Source organism: Lissotriton helveticus, chromosome 3_2, assembly GCF_964261635.1.
Source record: "Lissotriton helveticus chromosome 3_2, aLisHel1.1, whole genome shotgun sequence".
Classification (NCBI taxonomy): Eukaryota; Metazoa; Chordata; class Amphibia; order Caudata; family Salamandridae; genus Lissotriton; species Lissotriton helveticus.
The window spans coordinates 468,039,866-468,052,151 of NC_136062.1; the positions used below are offsets into that span (position 1 = coordinate 468,039,866).

General features: G+C 46.0%; 1 protein-coding gene across 5 annotated transcripts in view; it reads right to left on the bottom strand.

The window, feature by feature from the left end:
- LOC144826067 (astacin-like metalloendopeptidase) overlaps nucleotides 1-12,286 on the bottom strand; it is a 551,078-nt gene that overhangs the window by 410,319 nt on the left and 128,473 nt on the right. For all 5 annotated transcript variants that reach the window (XM_078684377.1, XM_078684375.1, XM_078684378.1 and 2 more), the window contains exon 3: nucleotides 791-901. In XM_078684377.1, coding sequence (XP_078540503.1) covers nucleotides 791-901 — 111 coding nt within the window. The remainder of the gene's footprint in view (nucleotides 1-790; nucleotides 902-12,286) is intronic.

Here is a 12,286-nt window from a genome sequence, read left to right on the forward strand (position 1 = left end):
TTGCTATCTTATTCACCGAATTCAGAGAACTCACCTGCCCTAAATACTTGCATACCCAGCGACTTGCTGAACTTGCCCATGGCTCAGCCACGAGCAAAAGGTAGGTAGTCCAGACACCTTACTTCACAGCTGATGCACTTAGTATTTCCTTCATTAGTAATTAGGAGGGGAGGAAAATTTTTGAGTTAGTTTACAGTTTATTCTTTCATTTTTTCTTGAAAACCCACATGTTGAGTGCTACAATGCTCTTTGTCTTGATCCAGAGAAGTGATGTGAGCAACAAGTATTTTCATATATACACTGTATTACTACTCTCTTGATACGTGTGAAAAAAAGATTCAAACCACAAGGAGTACTGCATTACAATGCATTAATAGTATACAAGTTAGCTCCCTTTCCTCTTATTTGCTGACTTTAAGCTTGTCGTTGACCATGAAAGTGGTCCCCTTTATTTGGCTACATTTGCAATATATAAATTCTATATACATACATACATACATACATACATACATACATAAATACATACATAGAGTCAATTGCAATAGTTTGATCGAACTACAACTTGGTAAATCTAAAACTGTTCCAAATCAAATAATTAAAATTGTGCTTTTACGCTGAAAATGCAATTATCTTGAAATAAAAAGCTCAAGATGTTGGATTTACTGATCTTCAATCAAAAAAGGATTCCACACTTCTTTTAATCCACTGCTTCTCGCTCTTGCTGTTACAGATTGTGATGAACTAATCAAATGCAACATTACAAAGAACGGCATTTATCAGGACTTCTTACCTTTATTGGAGTCCACGATTTGCGTGAAGATATCCAGGGTATCATGGTGTTCACCAAGCCTTTGCAGCAGCCCTTGCAGGGCTGGCGCCCTGTTCTTAGCCTTCATCACACCTAAGAGACAAGTCAGTGAGAAAAGTGAGAAAAGCATGTCTTCAATGCAGGTGCTCATGATGGGACAGGAGCACCATTTAAAAGCACTAGTGAAGGGGAACATAAGAGAGAGTCTACTGAACAGCATGAGATCACTGAGACACTAGTGAAGGGGAACATAGGAGAGAGTCTACTGACGAGCATGACTCCAGTGAAGGGGAACATATGAGAGAGTCTACTGAAGAGTATGAGATCAGTGAGACACCAGTGATGGGGAACATAGGAGAGAGTCTACTGACGAGCATGACTCCAGTGAAGGGGAACATATGAGAGAGTCTACTGAAGAGCATGAGATCAGTGAGACACCAGTGATGGGGAACATAGGAGAGAGTCTACTGAAGAGCATGAGATAAGTGAGACACCAGTGAAAGGGAACATATGAGAGAGTCTACTGAAGACCATAAGATCACTGAGTCTCTAGTGAAGGGGAACATAAGAGAAAGTCTACTGAGGAGCATGAGATCACTGAGACACTAGTGAAGGGGAACATAGGAGAGAGTCTACTGAAGAGCATGAGATCAGTGAGACACCAGTGATGGGGAACATAGGAGAGAGTCTACTGAAGAGCATGAGATCAGTGAGACACCAGTGAAAGGGAACATATGAGAGAGTCTACTGAAGACCATAAGATCACTGAGTCTCTAGTGAAGGGGAACATAAGAGAAAGTCTACTGAGGAGCATGAGATCGCTGAGACACTAGTGAAGGGGAACATAGGAGAGAGTCTACTGAAGAGCATGAGATCAGTGAGACACTAGTGAAGGGGAACATAAGAGAAAGTCTACTGAGGAGCATGAGATCAGTGAGACACCAGTGAAGGGGAACATAGGAGAGAGTCTACTGAAGATCATGAGATCACTGAGACACTAGTGAAGGGGAACATAGGAGAGAGTCTACTGAAGAGCATGAGATCAGTGAGACTCCAGTGAAGGGGAACATATGAGAGAGTCTACTGAAGAGCATGAGATCAATGAGACACCAGTGATGGGGAACATAGGAGAGAGTCTACTGACGAGCACGACTCCAGTGAAGGGAACATATGAGAGAGTTTACTGAAGAGTATGAGATCAATGAGACACCAGTGATGGGGAACATAGGAGAGAGTCTACTGAAGATCATGAGATCACTGAGACACTAATGAAGGGGAACATAGGAGAGAGTCTACTGAAGAGCATGAGATCAGTGAGACACCAGTGAAGGGGAACATATGAGAGAGTCTACTGAAGACCATAAGATCACTGAGTCTCTAGTGAAGGGGAACATAAGAGAAAGTCTACTGAGGAGCATGAGATCACTGAGACACTAGTGAAGGGGAACATATGAGAGAGTCTACTGAAGAGCATGAGATCAATGAGACACCAGTGATGGGGAACATAGGAGAGAGTCTACTGAAGAGCATGAGATCAGTTAGACACCAGTGAAATTGAACAAAAGAGATACTCCACTGAAGAGCATGAGATCAGTGAGACACTAGTGAAGGGGAACATAAGAGAAAGTCTACTGAGGAGCATGAGATCACTGAGACACTAGTGAAGGGGAACATAGGAGAGAGTCTACTGAGGAGCATGAGATCACTGAGACACTAGTGAAGGGGAACATAGGAGAGAGTCTACTGAAAAGCATGAGATCAGTGAGACACTAGTGAAGGGGAACATATGAGAGAGTCTACTGAAGAGCATGAGATCAATGAGACACCAGTGATGGGGAACATAGGAGAGAGTCTACTGAAGAGCATGAGATCAGTTAGACACCAGTGAAATTGAACAAAAGAGATACTCCACTGAAGAGCATGAGATCAGTGAGACACTAGTGAAGGGGAACATAAGAGAAAGTCTACTGAGGAGCATGAGATCACTGAGACACCAGTGAAGGGGAACATAAGAGAAAGTCTACTGAGGAGCATGAGATCACTGAGACACTAGTGAAGGGGAACATAGGAGAGAGTCTACTGAAAAGCATGAGATCAGTGAGACACTAGTGAAGGGGAACATATGAGAGAGTCTACTGAAGAGCATGAGATCAATGAGACACCAGTGATGGGGAACATAGGAGAGAGTCTACTGAAGAGCATGAGATCAGTGAGACACCAGTGAAGGGGAACATAGGAGAAAGTCTACTGAGGAGCATGAGATCACTGAGACACTAGTGAAGGGGAACATAGGAGAGAGTCTACTGACGAGCTTGACTCCAGTGAAGGGGAACATAGGAGAGAGTCTACTGAAGAGTATGAGATCAGTGACACACCAGTGATGGGGAACATAGGAGAGAGTCTACTGAAGAGCATGAGATCAGTGAGACACCAGTGAAATTGAACAAAAGAGATACTCCACTGAAGAGCATGAGATCAGTGAGACACTAGTGAAGGGGAACATAAGAGAAAGTCTACTGAGGAGCATGAGATCACTGAGATACTAGTGAAGGGGAACATAGGAGAGAGTCTACTGACGAGCACGACTCCAGTGAAGGGGAACATAGGAGAGAGTCTACTGAAGAGCATGAGATCAGTGAGACACCAGTGAAATTGAACAAAAGAGATACTCCACTGAAGGGCATGAGATCACTGAGACACTAGTGAAGGGGAACATAGGAGAGAGTCTACTGAAGAGCATGAGATCAGTGAGACACCAGTGAAATTGAACAAAAGAGATACTCCACTGAAGGGCATGAGATCACTGAGACACTAGTGAAGGGGAACATAGGAGAGAGTCTACTGAAAAGCATGAGATCAGTGAGACACCAGTGAAGGGGAACATAGGAGAGAGTCTACTGAAAAGCATGAGATCAGTGAGACACCAGTGAAATTGAACAAAAGAGATACTCCACTGAAGGGCATGAGATCACTGAGACACTAGTGAAGGGGAACATAGGAGAGAGTCTACTGAAAAGCATGAGATCAGTGAGACACCAGTGAAGGGGAACATAGGAGAGAGTCTACTGAAAAGCATGAGATCAGTGAGACACCAGTGAAAGGGAACATAGGAGAGAGTCTACTGAAGACCATAAGATCACTGAGTCTCTAGTGAAGGGGAACATAAGAGAAAGTCTACTGAGGAGCATGAGATCACTGAGACACTAGTGAAGGGGAACATAGGAGAGAGTCTACTGAAAAGCATGAGATCAGTGAGACTGCAGTAAAGGGAACATAGGAGAGAGTCTACTAAAGAGCATGAGAGCACTGAAACACCAGTGAAACATAGGAGAGAGTCTACTGAAGAACATAAGATAACCGAGACTCCAGTGAGGGGGAATATAGGAGAGAGTCTATTGAAGAACATGAGGTCACTGAGACTCCAGTGAAAGGGGGACATAAGAGAGAGAGTCTACTGAAGTGCATGAGATCAGTGAGACTCCAGTGAAGGATAATATAAGAGAGAGTCTTATGACAGGGCCGGACTGGGAACCGAAACTGGCCCTAGCAAACTTCTCGGCCAGCCCACCCCTGGGGTGAGAGGGGGTGCAACCGAGCAGTTTGCGAGGGCCGGTTTCAGCTGATTTTGTTACAGGGGGCCGATATTGCGGGCCCCCGATAACAAAAACGGGCCCCACCCTACCGGCCCACCAGGGAAAAGCCTGGTGCCCGCTACGGCCAGTCCGGCCCTGTCTACTGAAGAGCATGAGATCAATTAGACTCCATTGAAGTGCATGTGAACTGTGGTATACAATGAGTGAGACTCTAATAAAGTGTGTGAGACTAGTGATGTGCATTGAGTGAGACTCCACTGAAGTAAATGAGACCACTGATATGAGAATGGGTATCGCTGCACTGAAGTGTAACACCGGTGTAGGGAATGAGTGAGGATCCACTGACATGAATGCGTGAGACTCCACAGGAGCGCATGAGACCATTGGTGTGAAAATTGGTGAGACCCCACTGAAGAGGATGATACCAGTGATGGGGAACGAGTGAGACTCCACTTGAGACCAGTGATGAAGAACAAGTGAGACTCCACTGAAGTGGATGAGACCAGTGATGGGGAACGAGTTAAACTCCACTTAAGTGGATGAGACCAGTGATGTGGAACGAGTGAGACCCCACTTCAGACCAGTAATGGGGAACGAGTGAGACTCCACTGAGGTGGATGAGACCAGTGATGGGGAATGAGTGAGACTCCCCTTTAGACCAGTGATGGGAAATGAGTGAGACTCCACTGAAGTGGATGGGACCATTGATGGGGAACGAGTGAGACTCCACGGAAGTGGATGAGACCATTGATGGGGAACTAATTAGACTAAACTGAAGTGGATGAGACCAGCAATGTGGAACAAGTGAGCCTCTTTCTGAAGTTAATGTGACCAGTGATGGGGAACTAGTGAGACTCCACTGAAGTGGATGAGACCAGTGATGGGGAATGAGTGAGACACCACTAAAGTGAATGAGACCAGTGATGAGGAACTAGTTAGACTACACTGAAGTGGATGAGACGGTATGCAACGTTTACAACAAAATTTTTACAACGCACTACCATTACAACGCAGGTATTACCACGCATACCATTACAACGCATTGCGCTGGGAGGCGCTCTAGGGTAAGTAATAAGTTTAATTTTCTATCCAACACCTTCCCTAGTGTCCACGGGGACTGGAGTTGGAATAGAAAATTATACTTACCACTATCCAGCACCTCTAAGCGCTATGCGTTGTAACGGTATTCGTTGTAAATACCGCGTTGTAAAGGTATGCGTGGTAAAAGTATGCGTTGTAACGTCATACATCCGGATGAGACCAGCGATGGGGAACAAGTGAGACTCCACTGAAGTGGATGAGACCAGTGATGGGGAATGAGTGAGACTCCACTTGAGACCAGTGATGGGGAATGAGTGAGACTTCACTGAAGTGGATGGGACCATTGATGGGGAACGAGTGAGACTCCACGGAAGTGGATGAGACCATTGATGGGGAACGAGTGAGACTCCACGGAAGTGGATGATACCATTGATGGGGAACGAGTGAGAGTCCACTGAAGTGGATGAGACCAGTGATGGGGAACTAGTAAAACTGCACTTGACACCAGTGATGGGGAGCAAGTGAGACTCATCTGAAGTGGATGAGACCAGTGTTGAGGAACGAGTAAGACTCCACTTGAGGCCAGTGATTGGGAACGAGTGAGACTCCACTGAGGTGGATGATACTAGTGACGGGGAGGGAGCGAGTGAGACTCCACTGAGGTGGATGAGACCAGTGATGGAGAACTAATTAGACTAAACTGAAGTGGATGAGACCAGCGATGGGGAACAAGTGAGACTCCACTGAAGTTAATGTGACCAGGGATGGGGAACTAGTGAGACTCCACTGAAGTGGATGAGACCAGTGATGGGGAACGAGTGAGACTCCACTGAAGTGAATGAGACCAGTGATGGGGAGGGTGCGAGTGAGACTCCATTGAGGTGGATGAGACCAGTGATGGGAAACGAGTGAGACCCCACTAAAGTGAATGAGACCAGTGATGAGGAACTAGTTAGATGACACTGAAGTGGACGAGACCAGCGATGGGGAACAAGTGAGACTCCACTGAAGTGGATGAGACCAGTGATGGGGAGAGAGCGAGTGAGACTCCAATAAAGTGAATGAGACCAGTGATGGGGAACTAGTGGGACTCCAATGAAGTGGATGAGACCAGTGATGGGGAATGAGTGAGACTCCACTGAAGTGAATGAGACCAGTGATGGGAAACGAGTGAGACACCACTGAAGTGAATGACACCAGTGATGAGGAACTAGTTAGACTACACTGAAGTGTATGAGTCCAGCGATGGGGAACAAGTGAGACTCCACTGAAGTGGATGAGACCAGTGATGGGGAACGAGTGAGACTCCACTGAAGTGGATGAGACCAGTGATGGGGAAGGAGTGAGACTCCACTGAACTGGATGACATCAGTGATGAGGAACGAGTGAGACTCCACTGAAGTGGCCGCGCCACTGATGTGAGAATGGGTAAGACTCCAATGAAGTGTAACACCAATGTAGGGAATGAGAGAGGATTCACTGACATGCAGGAGACTTGTGATGTGCTAGAGACTAGTGAATGTGAATATGAGTAAGACCCCACTGAAATGACGAGACAAGTGTTGTGAAATGAGTGAGACTCCACTGAAGAGCATGATGCTTTTGATGGGGCACGAGTGAGACTCCACTGAAGTGAATGAGACCAGCGATGGGGCACAAGTGAGACTCCACCTAAGTCAATGAGACCAGTGATGGGGCACGAGTGAGATTCCACTGAAGTGAATGAGACCAGCGATGGGGCACAAGTGAGACTCCTCTAAAGTCAATGAGACCAGTGATGGGGCACGAGTGAGATTCCACTGAAGTGGATGAGACCAGTGATGGGGAACTAGTGAGGCTGCACTTGAGACCAGTGATGGGGAGCAAGTGAGACTCATCTGAAGTGGATGAGACCAGTGTAGAGGAACGAGTGAGACTACACTTGAGGCCAGTGATGGGGAGCGAGTGAGACTCCACTGAGGTGGATGAGACTAGTGATGGGGAGGGAGCGAGTGAGACTCCACTGAGGTGGATGAGACCAGTGATGGGGAACTAATTAGACTAAACTGAAGTGGATGAGACCAGCGATGGGGAACAAGTGAGACTCCACTGAAGTTAATGTGACCAGTGATGGGGAACTAGTGAGACTCCAATGAAGTGGATGAGACCAGTGATGGGGAATGAGTGAGACTCCACTGAAGTTAATGTGACCAGTGATGGGGAACTAGTGAGACTCCAATGAAGTGGATGAGACCAGTGATGGGGAATGAGTGAGACTCCACTGAAGTGAATGAGACCAGTGATGGGGAGGGAGCGAGTGAGACTCCACTGAGGTGGATGAGACCAGTGATGGGAAACTAGTTAGACTACACTGAAGTGGATGAGACCAGCAATGAGGAACAAGTGAGACTCCACTGAAGTGGATGAGACCAGTGATGGGGAACGAGTGAGACTCCACTTGAGACCAGTGTTGGGGAACGAGTGAGACTCCACTGAAGTGGATGAGACCAGTGATGGGGAATGAGTGAGACTCCACTGAAGTGGATGACATCAGTGATGGCGAACGAGTGAGACTCCACTGAAGTGGCCGCGCCACTGATGTGAGAATGGGTAAGACTCCAATGAAGAATGAGTGAGGATTCCCTGACATGCAGGAGACTTGTGATGTGCTAGAGACTAGTGATGTGAATATGAGTATGACCCCACTGAAATGACGAGACAAGTGTAGTGAAATGAGTGAGACTCCACTGAAGAGCATGATGCTTTTGATGGGGCACGAGTGAGACTCCACTGAAGTGAATGAAACCAGTGAAGGGGCACAAGTGAGACTCCACTAAAGTCAATGAGACCAGTGATGGGGCACGGGTGAGATTCCACTGAAGTGAATGAGACCACTGATGTGAGAATGGGTAAGACTCCAATTGTGTGTAATACCAGTGTAGGGAATCAGTGAGGATTCACAGAAGAGCATGAGATCAGTGATGTGAAAATGATTGAGACTCCACAGGAGAGCATGAGACCAGTGGTGTCAAAATGGATGAGACTCCAGTGTGGTGCATGAGAATAATGATGGAGAATGCTTGACTCCAATGAAGTACATGCGACTATTGATGTGAAATGAGTTAGACCCCACTGAAGTGAATGAGACCAGTGTTGTGTAAATGGGTGCCACTTCCCTGAAAGGGTGAGGGCAGTGAGTTGAAAATGGACAAGACTCTATTGAAGTGCATCATACTAGTGATAGGGAATGAGTGAAACTCTACTGAACTGAATGGGACCAGTGATTTGAGAAGGGGTAAGACACCCATGAAGTGTAACACCAGTGGGAAAGAGTGAGAATCCACTGAAGTGATCAGATAAATAATGTGGAATTGGGTGAGATTCTAGTCAAGTGCATTAGAACTGTGGTGGAAAATATGTGAGATTTCAATGAAGTACATGAGACGAGTGAATTAGTGAGACCCCTTTAAAGGGAATGAGAACCGCACCATGTACCACAGAAGTGCCTGAGACCGTGTTAGAGAGTAAATGAGGCACCACTGAAGTGCCTGAGACAGTGATAGAGAGTAAGTGAGGTACCATGAAGTGCCTGACACCAGTGATAGAGAGTAAGTGAGGCACCACTGAAGTGCCTGAGACCAGTGACAGAGAGTAAGTGAGGGACCACTGAAGTGCATGAGGCTAGTGATGTGAGAATAAGTGAGGATCCAGTGATGTGTATGACACCAATGATGAGGAATGGGTGAGGCTCTAGTAATGTGTTTGAGATCAGTGGTGTAAAAATAGGTAAGGCACCACAGAAATGTGTGAGACCATTTGTGAGAAGTTGGCCTGGCATATGCTGTCCACTAATTAAACAACCCTTATGGTGATTTAAGAGGTCAAAGATGTAGGAGAGTAGGGTCTGCTTCCTATGGTCACCCCCATTTTCTTGCTGTGATATTCTGGTTTTTCGACTTTAGTGTGGTTGTGGGCCTGCTAATCAGACCCACAGCCCAGCTGTTCTCTCTCTAAATTGATACCATGTAATTTGGGAACATACCACATTGGGTTTTGGGTCACCTATGTGAGCCCCTGTATAGTGTACCATAGGTACCCAGGGCATATGTGTATACAAGGCCTACCAGAGGCTGCAGCATGCATTATGCCACCCCTGGCTATCCATCTAAACTGACACCACAGGCTGATCACTCAGCTGGGGTAAGGTAGTGTAATCACTCCTTACTTAGATATAGTATATCTATATCTACCTTATTTATAGGCACATAGTGACCTATAAGTCACTCCTATGGCAGGCCTTAACAATCCTGGAGGCGGAGTGCTTGGTTTTATGTGAGAGGGTGCCCTAGCATGAGATGAGCCCCCCTGCAGCTTTCGGAACCATCTCCTTATAGCTGCTCTATGATATAGCCATACCATATACTCTTAAGTACATTATAATCCTCGCGGTTAATGCTAACTTTTGTTTTGCTTTATCAGAACATGTTGTGCAAGGTGTCAAACACTTTGGAATACTACCCCCCCCCCCCGCCAATTCTGGCGGCGTGGGTAGCATTCCACCCTTCTAGAGGGAGAAGACATGTAGTTACTGCTTTACCCGGTTAAAGTTAAACAGAGCCTCAGCATCACAAAATGGATGATCCTGCCACAGAGACAAGTCTGACCTCGTGCTGCTGGACGAAACTCCAGCAAGGGAGGCCTGGACAATAGATTTCCTGTCGAGGGAGGTGCTAGCACCTGCCCAGACAGCCTGTAGTGTATTGGGGCAGGGTGAGTTGAATGGAAAGATGCTTTTCCAGACACTGCTTGGGGCACACAAGGTGCTTGGCAGTTCGGGCTGGACTGTTCCCATGAGGCACAGGGTCAAGGCTGATTTGCATATAGTCATGTCTGAACTGGGGTGTTGTGGAGTGCAAAAAAACGATGGATTTAGACCCAGATCTCTGTACTGGGGCGAATGTATGACATTGTTCTGCATTCTGTCCATCAACTGTTGTTTTTGCATTTGTCACCCCGAGTGGGATGGGTATGCTCAGACTTGAGTCCCATGCTCTCCACACCACTGGAGTCAAGCTATCCTGGCTGAAGACGGCTGATAGCCAGAAACCGGTCCTAGGATGCTTGATTCCAGTCCAGGAAAGACATGGCTTGGCAGTTCGGGCTGGACTGTTCCCATGAGGCACAGGGTCAAGGCTGATTTGCTTATAGCCATGTCTGTACTGGGATGGTGTGGAGTGCAAAAAAACGATGGATTTAGGCCCAGATCTCTGTACTGGGGTGAATGTATGACATTATTCTGCATTCTGTCCATCAACTGTTGTTTTTGCATTTGTCACCCCGAGTGGGATGGGTATGCTCAGACATGAGTCCCATGCTCTCACACCACTGGAGTCAAGCTATCCTGGCTGAAGACGGCTAATAGCCAGAAACCGGTCCTAGGATGCTTGATTCCGGTCCAGGAAAGACATGGCTTGGCAGTTCGGGCTGGACTTTTCCCATGAGGCACAGGGTCAAGGCTGATTTGCATATATTAATACATTAAAGAGGGCGTGTGAGGGAAATATTTACTGACCTTGCATTGTTATAATCCCTAAACACAGTGAAAAACAATGTATAACAACGGGTCAAGAAACGGAGAAAAGCTATCAGAACAACTATGTGCTATTAATAGGATACAATCCATGAATCCAAAGTATACATGGTGAAAAATATGTTCCCATCAGATACCCGTCCTGTACCACCCTACATCATTTGGGATCCTTCACCAGAAGGAAGTGGAATAAATTCCACTATGGATTAGGTAGATTGTGTCCTAATCGTGTTTGAAGGATACAATGATGGATTAATGTAAACTATATGTTGGTATCAGTGGGTAAAAATAATTAGCAGTGCAGAAAATGCTATGTGTAGCATGTGAATAAGTGAATTAATATTGGGTTGTAGGAATGGAAAGAAAGAATTTTAATAGGATCCTACCCACACCCAAGGTTAAAAAACAGTGCAAAGTAGTGTTAACAAATAACTACTTAGATGTAATCTAGGTCGACATGTTTCTGCAGATTTTGTAGGCTCACACGATGCCTGTCTGCTTCATCAGGACCTTCACAATAATATGCTACTGCTGATAATGGTGTTTGTAGTGATTAAATCATATCACCTGAGATCGCCAAACAGAGTGATCCAGATGGTCACCGTCAGGTAGACGAACAAACATACACACAAAGAAAAAGGCACATAGTTAAAAACGATGGCTTTAGACACAAGGACAAACTCTCGTGATGTTACATATTTTGCCAAACAATATTGGTCACTGATTGCTCTCTAGTCAACCTGGAAGCAAGGCAAAAATGACCAAGTAAAGATAAACAAAATAAATCTTTATATTCACTCACCCAAAATCTGGGGAATGAACTCTCCACCTCACCCGGCTACAGCTCAGGTACAAATGGAGCACCGCTCTAGTGAATGTAAAAGGAGAAAAGCACCAATGAAAGAGGAGGACCTCTCTGAAGCTATTTTACCAAACACACCCTTTCCCCAACCTGTTCGGTTTGTAGCAGTCTTATGTTTCAACGTGGTATGGGGAAGGTCAATGATGTTTTAATTTAAATACAGTCAAATTTGGCACTTTGTGGAAGATATATGCGCTCGAGCTACTTCTAGTGCAAACTGAGTCGAGCGTCGTCCAAATTACCCGTATATATTTTAACGGGTGCCTTTACTGAAAACAAGTAACGACGGTGCTCTCAAATGCGCTCGAATCACATTGTAAAGCTAGCAACCCTTCAGCGAGGAAAGGTCACTCGAGCTCGCATCGTTGCTAAAGTGTTCCCCCAAACCCTTACCTGTCCGTCGGTACTCCTCG